Source organism: Rattus norvegicus, chromosome 6 (assembly GCF_036323735.1).
Source record: "Rattus norvegicus strain BN/NHsdMcwi chromosome 6, GRCr8, whole genome shotgun sequence".
Taxonomy (NCBI): Eukaryota; Metazoa; Chordata; class Mammalia; order Rodentia; family Muridae; genus Rattus; species Rattus norvegicus.
The window spans coordinates 54,342,791-54,361,995 of NC_086024.1; the positions used below are offsets into that span (position 1 = coordinate 54,342,791).

At 42.7% G+C, this 19,205-nt stretch overlaps 1 protein-coding gene across 3 annotated transcripts in view; it reads right to left on the reverse strand.

Moving 5' to 3' along the window:
• Prkar2b (protein kinase cAMP-dependent type II regulatory subunit beta) overlaps nucleotides 1–19,205 on the reverse strand; it is a 90,497-nt gene that overhangs the window by 51,648 nt on the left and 19,644 nt on the right. For 2 of the 3 annotated variants that reach the window (NM_001030020.1, XM_063261553.1), the window contains exon 2: nucleotides 16,156–16,191. In NM_001030020.1, the coding sequence (NP_001025191.1) occupies nucleotides 16,156–16,191 (36 nt within the window). Of the gene's footprint in view, nucleotides 1–16,155; nucleotides 16,192–16,714; nucleotides 17,103–19,205 lie in introns of those variants that run through there. The other variant, XM_017594037.3, reaches the window with a different exon arrangement.

A 19,205-nucleotide genomic window follows, 5' to 3' on the forward strand; every position in this document is an offset into this window, starting at 1 on the left:
GATCCGATGGCAGGCTCTGACCTCTGGGGGTGCCTACACACACAGACAGACAGACAGACAGACAGACAGACAGACAGACAAACACACACACACACACAGAGACACACACAGACACACAGACACACACAGACACACACACACACACACATACACACACACAGAGAAAGAGACAGAGAGAGACTGAGACAGACACAGAGAGAGAGAGAGAGAGAGAGAGAGAGACAGAGACAGAGACAGAGACAGAGACAGAGACAGATACACACACATATACAGATTGAGAGGGGGGGGGGAGATGAAAGTATTTTTTAAAGCTAAATAAATGGGAAAAAATAGCTTCTAAGAAGAAAGGCTGACCTTGAACCCCTACTGTATCTCTCTAAAGCCATGGACATAAAGTAACGTATTTCTTCTTTGGAAACCCTTCCTTCAACAGCTGGGTGAACTGACAGGCAAGATAATGGTCCTATTCTTTTAGAGAACAGTGACACCTGTCCTGTACTGTTCTTTCTTGTCCTTCTACAGGAAGCAATATTCTACGATAAATACCAGTGTTTCTAACAGAAAAGGACAAACGTCCAAATGGGTCACCTGCAGCCACAACAGCAAGTGGTAAAACAGGCGGAGCGAGCATCTGGATACCAGGAGCTCCGGGTTCGCCAGTGTCTTACATTCTAAGTGTTCGAAAACCCATAGGCTGAGTGTTTCTTAGAGGCAGCCATGTTAACCTAAGAAACAGTCAGCAGACATGAGTCGGTAATCCTAGCTGTGTCAACCGAAGTTAGCTACAGGTACAGTCAAGGATTTCTGGACTCAGCCAGGCCATAACCAACCCTAGACAAACAGGACAACTCTAACTCCTGATGACTGAGCTAATCTGGATCTTTTTCTGGGGCTCTTCATGGTTTGCGGGTACTCAGGCTCTGTGCTCTGGAGGGACTGAAGCAGTCCTTGCTTGTGGAACATAAGACAGACTGACTGACAGGCACATTTATGTAAGAGCTGTGAATGCATGTGTGTGTGTGCACGCCTACACACACACACACACACACACACACACACACACACACACACTCTGAACCATACCATTTGTTATAGAGTTAATTGAGTTGAAAGACATTCATCCTGGCCTTTCTCTGAAACCTACAGCCTATTCTCCCCCACTCCCTTTCTTAACAGGATCAACCTATCTTGTCTTTCCTGCTGGCTGGATAAAGAATCTTCCATACAACTGATAAAAATCTAAATTGCCCATAAAATTGGTGCTTGTCTTCCCAAAGACATCTCAAACAAGGATGTTAAAATGGAGAACCTTATTCACACAGGGCCAGGATGTTTGTGGCTAGTGCTCCTTTCACCCTAAGTCTAAACAACACACCTTATAAAACCATTCTGTAAATTCCATGTTTACCTTTCAGGTAAGAGAAACAAGGAAAACAGCCACTTTTTAAAATTTTTTCCGTACTGCTTAAATTTTACTTTGTTGTACATGGCATCCCTTGAGCAATGTGACTCAGAGAGACACAGAATTATGTGCACAGCCACTGCCGAGACACGTAATCAGGACTCTGTGCTGATCAGAGTGCTGACGTCTGTGTGTCCAGTGTGAACAGTCCTTTTCCACAGTCAGTGAGTCCACCCATCAGTCCTGTCCCTGCCCACAGGAGCCTGGGTTTGAATAACTTTGCCAACTTCCGATTCACTCTGACTCATTCCTAAAGCTCTTGTCTGTGACAACAGTCAGGGATCCAACTTGACTCCCTACTAGGAGGAAGGGAGTCCTTCAGGCTACTAGGAGAAGTGTGTCTCCCCACCCACTGCTGACAGACTGTTAACTGCCAATTTTCACAACATCCTGTGCTCCCGGACCACTAGAGCAGAGCCTAGAAGTCACCGTCCTAAGCCTAGCGGCCTCAACAACTCCATCTTGTCTTCCTGGTGCATCCTTTTCTCCAAGTCACGTCTTCCTACAGTCACCCTGGACTCACCTGATTTGCAAATGTCCTGTGCCAGAATCCTAACTACTCCACCCAGCAGCAAGTTTCCATTTCTTTTTCTCCCCTCTCCCCCAAGACAAGGCCTTACTGAATCAGCAACAGGTCCCATAGGCCCCACACTTATGAATCTCCTCCGTCCATCTCCTGAGTGCGACCAGTGCTGGAGCCCCTCCACACCCAGTGACATGAACGTTCCAACTGCAAATAATGGTCCATCAGACCACAGTGTGACCAAGGCTGCTCAGCCATGCGTTTCCTGCCCTGCATTGGCTCCCTTCCTCTAGAGGACTGAGCTTTTCTCATCACCCCTAAGACAACTTGTAGGTCTACCATCCCAGTGGCAGCCACATGAAGAGAAATCCTTCCGTTTTACCAGGATTTTCTTCAGTTTGTTTTGTTTTGAAGGAGACAAGCAGCCAGACCTCAGAATGGAGACTGCGCTCCCTAACCTCCTCTATCCTGGGATCTCAGTAATATTTGCACACTACTAACCAATACGAATTAGATTCTCATCTATAAAGTAAGGAGCCGCCCTTGGGAATACCCAGTGTTGACAGAACTTTGGTACACAGTGCAAAACTGTGTAAACAGTAACTCTGACTCCTCAGTCTTGCCCCTGCCACTGGTTGCTAGGCAACCAAGGCAAAGAACTAGCCTTACTAGAATAGTACCTGGTATATAGAGTTGCTTTAAGGAATAATCAATAACACAACAACACAAATCCACTTAAATCAATAACACAAAGCCACTTAGAGAAGTTCCTGTCTCAAGTTCAGCACCCAATAAGTGATTAACTATTACGTACTTGAAGCATTCATTTCTCTTTGGAATGCCATGCTATTTTGTTTGTTTGATTGGTTTTGTTTTGTTTTGTTTTTTGTTTTCGAGACAGGGTTTCTCTGTATAGCCTTGGCTGTCCTGGAACTCACTTTGCAGACCAGACTGGCCTTGAACTCACTGACATCAGCCTCTCTGTTTCAGGAGTGCTGGGACTGAAGACCACCGTGCTCGGCTGCAATGCCAGGCTTTAATGACATTACAAGTTTGTATACAAACTCCGCTCAAAGCATGGACCCCATGTACTTATTTTTCATTATAAACTATCTTTACCTCATGCCATATTACTAATGCCCATAGTACTTTCAAATTAAAAAAAATCAGAAATCAGAGGGCAGTATTCACTTGAGCATGCTTTTATGAAGGGACAGATGGCTACCCCTGGTGCCCATTAGCATACCAAAGCATCATAAATACATGTTAGAGAGTTCATGTTGGTGTCCTGGCTCTTCTAACTCTGCTCCCTACCCTAGACTTTTCCAGCTCATGGATTTCCCTTCCCCCACAGCTTCTTATTCCCACAGAACCCCCATTTCAGACAGGTTCTCTTTGCACTCTCTTGCTCCTCTCTCTTTGTCTCCCCCCCCCCCCCCCTGTTTTCATGTCCTGGTCCAATTCTTCTGGCCACATTTAGTCTAGTGCTTTCTCTCCCTGCTCTGGTCTCTTCCAGAGGCCTCTGGCTGTACTCTGCCTTGTATCTGTAACAAAAATCTCCCCCTCTACCATACCCTGGAATGGTCATGCCCTCACTTCATATGATTATGATTTGTGGAAATGAAGGGGTGGTGAATTTAACAGAAAAGCTTTTCTGTTAAGTTCACAGTTTAAAATTAAATCAAACACAATAGAATTTGTGCTATCAATACAACATACTATTTCAGAGATGCATTACGTCCCTAAAAGATGCAAATTAGAATACATAGCAGTTTCCTATCCTTGGGTAAAGTTCTTTTGCAGTTTTAGAAAATGGCATTGTGACTGTTACTTTAAATGCCATATGATATAAATAATCTTAATATGCATGAAACTACGAGACAGACACATAAAGCAGCTACCGTCTGCACATAGTTTCTTGCAGGACATGATGTTCACTAGTTGCACTAACTAGCACATCTTATAGAGGACCAATACTTCTTACTGTGATCACCAGCTCTTCAAGAACAGTTTCTAGCTGCATAATTGCTAGCTTCAATTATTCACCTAAGGCAGAATGAAGTATTCATCTAATGATGCCCTCTAATATGTGCCTAAGACTCGAGAGCTTGATTCTGGGTTCAAAGGTTTATTTAGATGTGTGCTAAAACAACAATTGTGTCACTTCCACTTTAAGAGTATTATTAGTCATGTTTGAAGAAGCAGAGCTCATTCCATGAATATGAGGTTAGCCCGATACTAGAAAATACATTAATGTAATTTATCTATCTGGCTACTATATAGTAAAGAAGGAAAGCCCAACAATGATAAGGATACAGTGATGACATCTGACATCCTACTCATCTTTTAAAACCTTTGTAGTATTAAGAACACTTAGCAAGTGTATATCACATGTTCGCCACACTTCACGAAACGTGTTAAGTACATAACAGTAGCCATCTCGTTATTCAGCAGTACTCCATGCGCTTGGTACTTCCCCTAGCACATTTGACTGCTGTTAGACTGATGTCAGGAGAGCAAGCAGTCCTCTCAGGGTCGAGCACTCCATGAGCAGGTGTGCCCTGGTCTGAATTCACAGTCCAGGAACCTCGAGACTGAGCAGGCCGCTCACAGATAAATACAAGTGGCAAACAATATGCACAGAGGCTAAGTTATACTGAAGAGTAAGGAAATACCAACGGAGTAACTGACCTGTAAAATCAGAAACGTTTAAATGTTCCGTTTTATACTCTACCAGACTCGGGAAAAGAAGATGAATTCGTACTTAAGAGGACATCTGGCAACGGGTGGACAAAGTTCACATTCTCACAGCATCGGTAAAGCTCTTCCATTTCTAAAAATATATAATGTATGGATGGATGTATTTTTACGGCGCAGTTATGCAGCACTGTACCGTGTCTACACCCTAAACTTCATCCCTGGGCGAGTTTCAGAAGAGTAATCTTATTTGTGTACATACTCACTGCAACCACGAAAACATCACTATCGATTCACAGGATTCCAGTTGGGGAAAGCATTAATACTTCAGCTCTACGGTAGGAAATATGACCTCATGATTGAAACTAAATTTAAAAACATTTTAAATTTAAAATTCCTAACTTTAAAACTAAATTTAAAAAAACATTCTGACTCACTGTCACCTACAATATAGACCTGGGAACCACTTCAAATTAAAAATCTAGACTGGAGGAGCTAAGCCCCACCTCTCAGAGAGATTCACCTCATATACTCCCTCTCACCTCGTCTCACCTCTTTTCTTTTTTGTTATTTAAACTTTACTGATTCCTCGTGAATTTCACGTCATGCACCCTGATCTCACTCATTTCCCTGTTCCTTCATATCTGTCCTCTGCTCTTGTAACCTCCTCCCAAAACAAGAACAAAAACAAAATGTCACTGAGGAAGCTGTATGTGCCACAGTTGCCCAAACAGCTTTGCTTGCAAATGTCCACTGCAGTGAGTCACTGGTCCGGCTCCAGGTCTCTGGTTTATGCTACACTCTCTACACTGGATCCTCACCGAGACTCCTCTCAGATATCCTGTTGTTGCCCTGTGCCATGGAGAGCCTGCAGCTTTGGATCTGCAAGGCTGGCCCTTCCTGTCGGGATGTGCTGGTGGTAGTTGTCAGCCCGCTAGCTCTCCTGCACCCACACCACCAGGATGAGCTCTCCAGACTGCCCCAGCTAGCTCACCCAATGCTGCAGGTGGCCAAGGGCAGGGCCAGCTCTCCAGCTCTCCAGCTCTCCAGCTCTCCAGCTCTCCAGCTCTCCAGACCCTACCTGGTAAGTAGGGGAGAGGGATCTCACCCATGCCCACTCTTGATCTTGTCCTGGTGCCCCCATCTCCAGGGGCAGCTCCTGAGTGCCACAGCTAGCAAGGGTCTCACCTTTTTTCTGGGTCATCAAGCCACATCTACTATTTTTAACTGTTACGCTACTTACAATGCTTATGATGTCATTTTCTATATTATACAAACAGAAATAAATGGGCCTATTTATCTTTTACAGGATTAACCATTACAGAGGATTTAATAATCACAATGCTGCAAACCGATCAAGCAAAGACATTCAGTTTTTAATGTCATCCATCCTTGGGTATTACCTATACATTAATTTACCGTTTGATTCGCAGAATTTGAAGAGTGTAAAACCCAAGCACGGAGGCACATGCCTTTACTACCATCACTCAGGAAAGAGCCACGTAAATCTCTGTGAGTTCAAGGTTAGCCTGGTCTACACAGCTAGTTCCAGGCCAGTCAAACTACAGTGAGATCTTGTCGTTAAACAAACAAAAAGAGTGTGTAAATAAACTAAACTGAATTTTCCAGACATTAAGGTTTTATTCCCCTTCTTCAGGGAAAACTAAAGAGTGATGATAAACGTGAATAAAATGAAAAGAAACCACTTCTGGAAATGTAGGTAGGTCTGTGCCTTATAATTGTAGCACCTCAACACGTCTTCGATAATCTGAATGGTAATGTGGTGTTTTCAGGTTTCTAAATGTAAAGAAAAATTGTTAGCATTTAAATTTAGATCAAAATTAATCTGAACCACTTATTAAAAGCTGAAAACACAAATATGTAAACTGGTAACTCAGAGCACAGAAAATTCAGTGCTGAATAGGATAGAGTCAAAGAACATCTTTAAAATAGTAGAAACAACCATGACCCCGTTAATAATAACACTAATTTAGCTGTCTCGCCCAGCAGAGCCCGTGCAGAACAGCAGTGCATTTGGAGTTATTCAACAACTGCTCTCACTTTGTTGGAAATTCGGCATAAAAAAAAATCTAACATAATTTTAAAGTCCAGGATGAAAACCACAACAGAAAAATAGCTATAGGTTGGAAGGGCAAAGGGCACGCTCAGCAAGAACAAGGCCCTCGGTTAGGTACGTAGCACTGCACAAGCTGGGCATGGAGGCGAGTGCACACACACATGCACGCGTGCACATGAGTGATGCCAGCGCTCACACGGGAGGCAAAGGCAGGAGGACCTGAAGGTCAAGGGCATCTCTGTGGCTGCCTGATGATACTGAGGCCTCGGCTGCATGAAACCCTGTCTCAAAACAGAAGGGCTGCACGTGGTTTGACTTTGTTTCCTGCAGAATGTTCACAGAGACCTGCATGCTTTGACAGTGAGGCACACAATGCTTTTATAAATCCACTGTCCTGGGGTTGGGGATTTAGCTCAGTGGTAGAGCGCTTGCCTAGGAAGCGCAAGGCCCTGGGTTCGGTCCCCAGCTCCGAAAAAAAAGAACCAAAAAATAAATAAATAAATAAATAAATAAATAAATAAATAAATAAATAAATAAATCCACTGCCCTTACTCCTGTTTAATAAGAGAGTTAAAACTATCTTGACTCCATATTTCAATAACACTGATCTTGAGTATAACCTTGAGCACTGAGTCACTCTATGTGTCAATCTCTATGCCTAGGAAATGAAGGTGGCCTAAAATCCCCCTGGAAGAGCTGCCAGGGACTCTCTCTAGCTGCCCCGGGGGGGGGGGGGGAGCTGAGGACTCCTGGTGGCACTCACTGGGCCTGAACCACTGCACCAGCAGCCAGAGGCACAGGCTTTTTCTCACCCTATCCACTGAGGTTCAAAACCAGCCCTAACTGATCCTCTTCCAAATGGTCCTTATTCTCGCTAGAGAACTTCATTCTCTGACAACAGGGCAGATGAAAAGAGACTGAGAATTGAAAACTCATGGAAAACCATCTGTGATTAATGAGCCATGTCAGACTGATGTCTGCCCACAGTCTGACAGGTACTCTGACCCCTTCAGGAACAACCAAACAGCATGACCCACCTCTGAAGCAGCCACTTAACTAAAGGGGACATTTTTAGTCTCATTTAACTCCTAAGGCGAAATATAATTATCAAAGTTTTAGTCAATAATGTGTAATTCTGGATTTTTAAGATTCTGGCTTTCAAATTAAAAAAACGAAAAAACAAAAAACAAAGAATTAAAATATACTAAATAGTTCCCCTTGTATACATGTGCTATTTAAAAAGCAACATTGATGTAGTTAATGGATTCGCAACTTTTAAAAAATGTACAAATGCCAAACAGAAATGCAATGGAAAGCAATGGTTTATTGTGGAGAGCCACATTGCAGACAGGGAGGGAAAAAAGTTCCCCACCCCCCTTTGCTGTAGCTGCCATTCACAACCTGCTTAGACCTCACACAGCATCTGGGCAGAGGCTGTCAGAAAATACCCTCCTGGCTGGAAGGTTCACTTGGGGTCATGCAAGGATATGATAAACTTCCTATGTCTACTTCGAAAGGGAAGGCATGACTTAGGATTCCAATCTAAAATAGTTAAGGTCTCTGCCACCTATTTTGGTGATGGTGTCCTTAGCTTAGCGGAGGCAGGCTGGGAGTGCAGAGAGGCCTTCTACAGGAGATGTAGCAGCTGCTCTTTACATGAAGACCTTCTGCATGTTCCCCATGGTTGTGGTAGATGAGAGAGACAGCCCATGGTTCTAAACTGTTTGTTGACTGTTCACAGCAGAAAAGGGGTGCATACCTAACCATACCCACTTCTCAGGGTGGACCTGAGATTAAATATTTGCAGGGAGGAATGTCTGGGAAAGGAAGCTTATTGGCTAACCCTTCGGGGCCTGTAGGTACTTCATTAGCATGGAGAACTCTGGTCCTACATGACCACAGGTCATGTTTCCTCATGTGAGGAGTGTGGCGCATGTTCCAGGCCAGGCCAGGGAGCAGGGAGTGGTCAAAGTCTCAGGTGTGTGCCCACTGAGTCTCCGAGTTTCAGCCTGCTCTAGCTTACCAAGCTTCCTGGTGTGGTTACCGACAACAGAGGCAGGCTTTGTATCCCTGGCTGGGCTGTAGACAAGGATGGCCTATAACTTGCACTGATCTTCCTACCTCTGCCTCCTGAGTGCTGGGTACAGTGTGCACCACGGTACCCAGAAAAATATGATTCTCAACTGATGAAAGAAATAGGAGGTCTGAAGACATTTTGTTTTGTAACCAGAGCATTAATTTGTTTTTAAACATCAAAACCCTTGGTCAAATTGTAAAGTAGGATGAAATAGCTTACTGGGCTCAGGGACTCAGAACCCAGGGACAATATGGCTCATTCTCTAGTTATTGGCTCAAAAGCAGCAGCTGGATAAGTCTGACAGGACCGTGGGGTAAGATGGCAGCATTTACTACAAGCTAAAATAGCTGTCTGAACATAAAAGCTATTGCAGTTTTCAGAATAATGGTTTATAGGTCCAGCTGGTAATTTAGGGGAGAGAAGTTGTGCTTCTGTTCTTACCTAAATAGGTAAAGAAACCCTTGAGGATGCTATTACAATAATCATATGAATTTGGGGTAGTGCTAGGTACTACCCCAAATCTATGTACTTACGTATTTTGACTAATTTAAGAGAAGAAAGTGACAGAAGCGGGGAAAACAGAATCAACATTAGGACTTCCTGCTCCATTAAACTTGGATACCCTGAACTAATTTACATATATATTATATACTTGGCCCTTAGTCCACGGCAGGGGTCACGCTGACAGCTCTCTGGGCATTCCTTCATGAATCATCACAGTAAGTAATTTTTACAGGAGACAGCTTAGGTAATTTGTCCAAATCCCACAGCTGATAACCTATGGATCTAAAACACTCATCAATGCCTTCCTTGGGCTTAGCCTGGGGCTAAACACACTGTAAGTTTGTACTGAATATTTCATCAGTAAGTGGAAAAAAATCACCCCACTATGACCTCCTCTCTATTTTACACTGTCTTCTCCTGCAGTATAAAGTATTGGGAGGTTAAAATTAGCCTTTCATTTAAATAAGCATTTACAGAGAATAAATTCTACCCCTGACCCCATCAGTCCAACCATGCCCTCTGCTCTGTTACCCTTGGTCATCCACATGACGAGGACCCCGCAGATAGACATCTTGTCACTAGCCCATCTCCCTCTCCCTGAGCCTCCCTTGTGCCTGCAGCTTCCTCAAGGATACAGAGCGCTTACTGCTTGGCTGCCAACAATGCTGTGTGCTTGTGGGCTCTTTCTCTCCTTCCTAACACTTTCCACACAGACAACCAGTCTATTTTCTTTTTAAATAAAATATTCCTGACCAAGAATATTACTTTACTATTGCAGCATGGAAGAGATACTCCTTGAATACTGCAATAGGAAACGTAGTGGGGGCCTCTCAGAGTCCCTCACACTGCTGTCTAGCATCCTGCCTGGGACTCACATGCAAATAAATGCCTGTGCTACTACTCCAAGGTTTACATCATTCAGGTCTGCCTTCCTGAGTCACTCCAACTTCAGTGACAGACCGAGCTGATGACCTGTTTGAGTGGGGATTGTCAATTCGGCTTCCTTGATTCTGGTAAAACCTCATGTGACCTCCGCTACTTGCCCCATAAGTATAACAAGCCCTTCCCTTCCCAGCATACTCTACCTCAGAATGGCCAGGCCTCGCTTTCACCCACATATCTGCAACACTCTCAGATCCTACATGTGGTGAGCTGGGGGAGAGTGAACCCAGAGCTTCACACAAGCTAGCCATGCATGAGCCCTCAGAGACGGTTTCTTCTGAACTAATCCAGAAGTACAATTTTCCTCTGTTCATTAATGGTGGGCCTCACACGTTAGAAAGTGGCAATAAGAAAAGTAACAATAATAATAAGTTCCAGTATCAATGACATGTGACGGTAACATCCGCAGGAGTGCACATGTCACACACTGACAACAACCAGTGCTAGGACTAGAAACGTGGGCAGGATACGCTGTAGTAAGGCCAGTCAAGAGAAGCCTGTGATGTGCCACCAACAAGAACAGGCGTGTGTGCCATGCAGAGGTGACAGCGTGTGTGCCACCACCCAGAACATGGCTACCTTGTGCCACCTACTACAAAGGGCTCCATTCATTCCGGTAGCAATGCGTGCGTGCTTGCAAAATGCCACTCTGGAAAAATAAAATGTTCGGTTTCTGAATAATGAACTTTTTAAAGTTAAATTCATGATTTTCCTTTATGAAACCTTTTTATTCGAACTTTCGCATGTTCTGTAGATCATGCGAAGGTCGTGTCACCTAAGCTATGGCAGTCAACAATATGATAAAAAATGAAAACTAAGAGTATATAAAAGCTACTCTAGCTTTCTGGTATTTCTAAAGAAGTGTCTTATTTTACTAAAGTACTGGTCTGTAAGGCATTAGGAAAACAAAACGAAGAAACGAACAAACAAAAATGTTTCTTTGCAGAGAGTGGTGTAGCGGAGACCTAACCTTATCTTACAAAGCTGATCAAGTACCATGTTTCATGTGGCTTACTCTGGGTTTATCTAAGCCCGTCTGTACATCTAAATATAGATGGAGTTGGTTAAACGATGGAACTTTTTTTTTAAGTAGCTTTTAGAACTGTCAGCATGTTGCTGCTGTTGTAGTGTGGAGTTGTAACTTCATGGACTGTGGACAGTTAACGACATGTACTTAAAGGTGGACTACTGCAAAACAGGTGTTTTATCTAGACACTTGTACACGATTTTTTTGTACTGCTGGTATTGTACCAGAAATATTTTCTTTTACTGTTACTTGCTTTTTAAACTTTTTAGCCTCTTAAAGAAAATCTTGCTTATGGCACAATTTGTCTCAAATCCATTCCAAGTTGTATATCTGTTTTCCATTTTTAAAAAACATTTCAATTTATCCCCCCAAAAAACCCAACTTTAATTTCAGCTCTAAATTTTTCTTAATGCTAGTTTTAGAAAAAAATTAAATTTATCTCTGTTAAAATTATACTATACAATTCAATACTTGTAGTGAATCATTAAAGACAGAATTATAACAGAAGAAAGTTTGTGAGTTTGCTATCTGGACTTGTGTGCACAGCTCTGTTACAGGAAGCAAGTGCTTCTCAGAGCGAGCCTGCGAGGCAGCAGACCTTCAAAGCAATGCCAAGCACGGACGCAAAGAGCCCATGGGCTTCGAAGGGTCTCGCTGACCAACTGTGTCAGTCAGCTGCTGACACGGAGTCTTTAATGGGGGTCAGGAGGTGCTCTGAGTAAGACAACAGAAGAAGTATGCTCTCAGTCAGCAGAATAAAGTATATCAAGCTTACAGTCCATTAGTTACAGAAGTAATACACTACATAGAAGAACGCCCTTTGATCTTAGGAGATACACACTCAAGTATTTATGAAAGGGTCAATAAAACATAAAAATGGTGATTGGGTATGGTAGCACTAGGGAACCTGAGGGAAGCGGGGAGGGGAAAAGTCATGAACTCAAAGCTGGCTTGGGCTCTTTCATTTCAGAAACCAAAAATATGTGTGCATGTGTGCGGGGGTGTATGAAGAAAAAAAGAGTGTGTAAATGTGTCAAAATAATGAATGAACAACCAAGGAATCTGGGTAAGTGTGCTCTTTCAGCTGTTCCCTGAAATTTTCTATGAATATAATATTTTTCTAAATAAAATCTCGTGATTAGAAAAAAAAACAAAAAACAAAAAACAAAAAAGAAGCCCCGAGGCCAGCTTGTTTCAGTACAGAGCACTTTAGAAAAAGAACCACACGGAAAACCTCTACACCGTCTAAAACCTGTAACGTGCAGACAGTAAAAAGAGACACTCTGGCTAAACACTGGAATCGGTGTCAGCCCTCCAACAGTAACACTTTTTTCCTGATGGGCTAAGGTACAATGCTGTGAGGAGTTTATTGACTGATTTAAAGCATTCTACAGAACAGGGATCACACTAATATTGTGGAGAGCAGACATTCTGTTGGTGGTTTTATTGAAGCCACTTAACCCTTAGGACAAACTTGAATGTTACTGTTAGCCTCCTAATGAGAGGGCTGAGGAGGGAGGAGGAGGAAGATAGGAGGGGAGGAAGAGAAAAAGAAGAAAAACATTTCTTTATATTTTTAAAGAAGTGTTTACTAGGTGCTGGAGAGATGGTTCAGTACTTTGGAGCACTGAATGCTCCTCCAGAGACCCATGTTCAAATCCCAGCACCTACACAGGAACTCACAGCTGTCTGAATCTCCGAGGTCTGATACCTTCGCACAGACATACAGGAAGGTGAAACAGTAATGAACATAAAATAAAAATAAATTACAACAAAAGGAGAAGTATTTACTAAGACTGAGAAACCAAAACGAAACAAACAAAAATACCTTTTCTTTTAATTACAAGACTATAAGGCACTGTTTCTAAAACAGGTTCGATGAGGCACTGCCAGGAAGACACAAAGGTGTATGTAGCTGTATTTCAGAAGACATCTGGACTCCACCTCCATGTTTGTAGAACTTACCCAACCAATCCTGTGTAGCCAGACTCTGCTAACAAAATCCTCACCCATCCCCATTAGTCAGACTGCCACAGATCTGCATTAAGGAGTGAACTGGATCTGAAAACTGAGGTCTTAAAACCATAGGAATTCGGCTTAGCAATATTGACTACAACTGGCCCTTTTACTTACAGAGCCAGTAACTGACAGGTCCCTGAGCAAATGCTGAAAATACACAACACTGTCACAAGAAGTCATCAGAACTGGAGCTACCGAATACAAAAGCAGGGGTTGGAGGGACAGCTGGGCAGGAAAGAGCGCTGGTTCCTCTTCTAAAGGACCAGAGTTCCATTCCCAGCTCCACCTGGGGGGCTCACAGGCTTCTTTAACTATAGTTCCAGGGCTCTGAAGCCCTCTGGGGGCACCTCACACACGGTGTACATTTCCCAGACACACAGACATGCATCAACGTAAACAAAAGTGAGTAGAAAAAGAGCATGAACCTAAATAGTGGGCTTAATAAGTGTTCTAATAAACATACTTCTCATTCTCGTGAATCATAGCAGCACAGTATAAAAGGAGGAACGTTTTATTTAAATTATCCAGATCTGGAAATTATTTTTAATAGATGCAACCTAAGTACTAAAAGCTCCAAACACCAAGATTTAAGGAACTTGGAAACAAGAAACACTGCACCCCATTATGTTTCCAGCAGAAACCGAGCACCCATCCATCCAGCAAGCTACACCTGTCTTGTTGTAACAGTGTTTCTATCCTGTTCTCTAACTAATACAGTGTTGCTTTTTCTGAACTATTATTTTCAAAGAAACAAAGATTTCTGGATGATATTTTCTAGCTGATTTTCTTCCCTACAGATTCTAGCTCTTGAAGTTCTACAGTCTAATTCTAAAAGGAAAGTATTACTGAGATTAAACCCCACCAAAAAGGACTCCTGAAGTGCTCTCAGTAATTACACACAATTTTCTATATTGTTAACAAGAAATCTATTTTTTTTTAATTTTCAAGAATGCTATTTTATTATGGACAGCTGAGGGACAGCTCCTCCGCTAAACTGCCTTTAAACGAACAGAACTGCAGAATTGCCCTCCCAGAGTATCTCAGACTGTTCCTGTGGGGTTTGGCCAGGAACTGCGTAGACAAACTTTGATAAGAATTGTAAGAAAGCTAATAAAGGTAGACAGGCAGATGATTAAATATATCCTTATTCCCCCATATATAACATTTTTCCCTAAGACATATAATTTTGTTTCTCTTGACCAAAAGATTCAAAGACACACAGGAGTAGACTGGCAGGCTACTTTGTAAAATGTCTCTTGTACTTGAAACCAACATCAAGAGTCATTTCATAATGGTGTTCGACATACAATATGACAGTTTTACCCTGTTTAAAAGTATTGTTATTTCATGACGACTTTTTTCTATTGCCTTCACTGGCATCTCCAATCATCTCTCATACTGGAGATGAAGACGTTTTAATTGTACTTCTGCTAGCATTCCATCAGCTCTACAGTTCCATGCAATGGATACATATTTAGGGGAGGAGAGGCAAAATAATCGTGTGAAAACTAATCTATACGCTAAGCCATCAATTGTTAATGAATACATCTCATAACAAATACTAATGGAACTTACTCACAAATAAATGTCTCACTTCATTCGGCACAGGGCAGAAAGGGAGACAGTTCCAAGACCCACAGTTGTTTCTACTGGATGAACTTCACATCATAAAGGAATGAGACGCGACACTGATTCTAACTGTTCCTTCCTGGTATCTATTGTTTCTGAAAGTCATGTTTCAAGTCAAGCTCTACCCCGGATAAAATTCAGCACCTTGCAGATATGAACACAACCCCATCCCACAGAAGGCACAGACACCTGCATTTTGTTTTCAATGTTTAAAATAAATATGCAGAGGCTGCAGACAGCTGAGAATGGTAGCCACCACCCCAAATGCAGCACACTTCCCTAGTATCTGCCATTAAAGGCCTGGTCACTGTGAACAAGAATAAATTATTCCACTCACTGCAGGCAAATTAAAAATAAAAATGGGGCTTAAAGAGTTTTGAGTATTACAACACAGTTGAGATTAGACAATTTTATGAAATAAAGAACTAATTTCTAATATCTGACTCCAAAAATGAAGTGTCTGAAATGCCTTCTATTTTTGAGTAAAATAATTCTCCCTCTACCTAAGAGGAAGAGTAACTTTCTTAAAGCACATGTAGTGCACTTCATTAATCTTCTCTTCAGAGATGATATCCCATGGGGTGAATTCTCTAGAAAAATCACTGATCCATTTCCCCACCTCAACTTCCTTACTGAAATTAGTGTGGACAGAAACACCTTTAGCTGTATGCCCTCCTTCCCCACGGGTCATGGGGTCCACAGTGAACCTCACTTAGGCACTTGGTAGAGGGCTCTGTCCTGGCCGTGCAGCAGGGTGCCAGGGCACATAAAACAGCAAGTGAAATGTCAAGTGGCTTGCTCCCACTCTAAGGGGTTCCCTAGGAGAGTCACAAACACCCCTCCTCACTGTTTCTAGGTCTCTTTTGCCCATCTGTTAAATCACTGCTTCTAAACTGTCACCAGTAAATGATCTCTCATTTAAGTAGCCATTTTGTCAAAGGTAGGAAGAAATATACAGAGTAAAATGAAGCCTGCATCTGTCTGGGTCACAGTGGGACTTAAACATAGCCACTCATGGCTTAATTAATTTTCAAATAGTTCCTAATATATGTTTATATCACATTGGGGTTCTTAGGAAAGATAAACAAGTAAGCTATTAATCACCACGAATTATTCATTGTACATTTTCATCCAATAAAAGTATCATTTTTGAAATGTCAGTATTAGTGAGTGAAGTCCGTAGGACAGTCAGACTTACCCGAGGCACGCCTTGTGAACCGGTTTATAACTGGAGCTAAAAGAAAAGAGCCGAAAAACATGATTAGATTTTTAAATCTCATTTTCCCCAAAACAAAAATGACCCAGTTAAGTAATCCCATAATTTCAATATAAATTGAAATGTATAAATAATATAAGAATACAAACTGTATGATATTAAATACTCAGGGATGAATCAGTCAATAATCATAAAGGAAATAAAAGTCCCTAAAGAAACATAACATAAAATCAGGTTTCACCTATCAGATCAGTCATGGCTACATCGTGAGACCTTGTATCAATCAATATATGGTAGCAAATTATATTTTCCAAATTGTCCAAGATACAAAACGTATTTATATTTTATATACCATCATAATTCAGCAGATACAAATTACTTACACAAAGAACTGTACCTAGGTGTCACACACACACACACACACACACACACACACACACAAACACACACACTGCCCATGGTTTCCATGAACCCTTTAAACCCCCCTTTTTGCATCCTGAAGAAGGAAGGCGTCTTAACAGAGCTGCCCTCTGAGGCTTACAAGGACAATGGCTTGAGACAGCACTGATGAATCCAACCAAAGATTGCAGATCTGGGAGCATGGGCAGGTGAAGGTGGTAGAAGGCCTGTCACAGCCTTGGATCAGCATACAGACTCCGTGCTCCATGCCCCTGCCTGCCAGCCTCTTCAGAAGGTGAAGGCACTGTGGCCTCTGGTGTAGTGTCTTCTCTACACACCTTATGTTCCTATGTTTTTTTAAAGGAAATTTCCCACAATGATCCCGTCACCTAGAACATCCTTCGCTTTGCAGGAGGGATCACAGCCAGGGTTTTGATCATGCTAGCCACACACCTTCAGTTGTCACACTGATTCAGAGTGTAACCCTAACAGTCAACTTACAGGACGTTCCTGCACAAGAAGAAAAGCATCCCAGAGTCTGTGTTCTGTATAAATCCTACTATTATGATGCCGTGTGTGTGTGTGTGTGTGTGTGTGTGTGTGTGTGTGTGTGTCTGTGTGTCTGTGTGTGCATGTGTGATGACTCCTATTATTATGCCTCCTATTATTATGCCATGCGTGCATGCCGTGCGTGCATCATGTGTGCGTGTGTGCGTGTGCGTGTGTGTGTGTGTTCATGCGTGCATGTTACACAGTATACCAATCAGAGAACAACCTTCAGTTTTCACACTCACTTCCCACCTCGTTTGAGACAGTCTCTTCCCTTCCACCTATGCCAAGCTAGCTGGCCCACAAGCTTCCAGACATTGTTCTCTGTGACCCATTTCCTCATAGGGCACTGAGATTCCAGGCCCACTCTCGTGTATGTGGCTCTGTGTGGTTTTCAGGGACTCAAACTCAGGCCCTGGCACTTGCATGTTAAGCTCCCTCACAAATAAACCATCTTGGGAGCCCCCTGTTCGACAGTCAAGTCTGCAAGAGACTACAACTGTGTGAGCCTAGATCCTGATAATGTTGTAGATACACATAAGACTACTTCATGCCATTTTAATATGTATCAACAGACCCCAGTAGGGTGCTGTCAGTATCACCCAGTGGGTGAAAGAGCTTGTCACAAAGGCCTGGAGATCTGAGTTCTATCCCTAGAACCATGAGGTAGAAAGAGAGAGTCGGCATCATAGAGCTGTCCTGACTTCCACATGTACACCGTGACATATACATACCACACACACACACACACACACACACACACACACACACACACAAATAGTTTTTTTTTTAATTCCCCAGCAGAACAACAATACTAATGAAAGAATTAAATTTCTTTTTTTTTTTTTGTACTTTGCTTTGTCTGGGATTTTACTCTTACATGTGGTAGAGAAAAATCTCTTATAAACATCATCTGTGAATGAAAAAGCTGATGGCCAATGAGCTGAGAAGATGGGATAGTGGCAGGAAGAGAGAGGATTCTGGGAAATAGTAAGAGATAAAAGAGAGACGCAGGGAGAGCCACTCTAGATGAGAGATGAGATGAGAGACAGAATGGAGACACGGATGTAAACCAGCAGGGAGACACTGAGGAGACACAAAGGAAGAAGCAGGCTGGGCCTGAAGGAATGGTAACCAAGCCCATGGTAGACAGAATAACTTAAATGGGTTAAATAAGTTAGGAGCTGGTCAGGGAATAAGCCAAAGCTTAGACAGGCATTTATTAATCAATATTTAGTCTCAGAGTTGTCACCCCAGGAGCTGAGGTTAGGGAAGGAAAAACTGATTGTTGTAATTTTTTAGCATACGTGTCTTTAGAAAACAACCCATCCCACTACTGCCGTGTCATTTATGGTATGTGGGTAACCAGAACAGTCCATCTGGCCGGACTCCACATACAGCATTCATGCTCATAAGCGTTTCACCCAGATGGGAGAATCTAACCATGTTATGCCCTTTTCCTCACATGCTAAAGCACATAAATTACATCCCTGTGTCTATCTCTGACAGTCTTTCCAGAGACTGCGCATCAGCAAAATTCCAATCAACACACCCGTATCTCCCGTGCCCTCTCCAAGAGACAAAGGAAACGCAAGTATTTCCTGCATATACGTGTAGTGAGTTAAGACATCACACTTGGGGCTGGGGATTTAGCTCAGTGGTAGAGCGCTTACCTAGGAAGTGCAAGGCCCTGGGTTCAGTCCCCAGCTCCGAAAAAAAGAACCAAAAAAAAAAAAAAAAAAAAAAAAGACATCACACTTGTTCTAGAGTTTCTTCCTCCCTAGCAACACAGGAAAGAACTGAAGTCAGTGTGCACCCAGCTGAGCGATGACCTACATGTGCCCTCTCAGGTGCCGTGCCAGGAAGGGGAGCAGGAGTGCAAATGCACACAGAAGTCATATGCAACTAGAGAGGGATGGGAAAGCACACGGAAAAGGGACCCTTGGCCCTAGGGCTGGCCCGAGCCACTTCCATGAAGCCTGATGAATCATTTAACTTTGACCTACAAAATATGAACAAGAAGTGCTGCTCTTCTCTTGGGAGATTGTGAACTCGTATCTTTTGAAAGTGCTTGTCAACTGTGA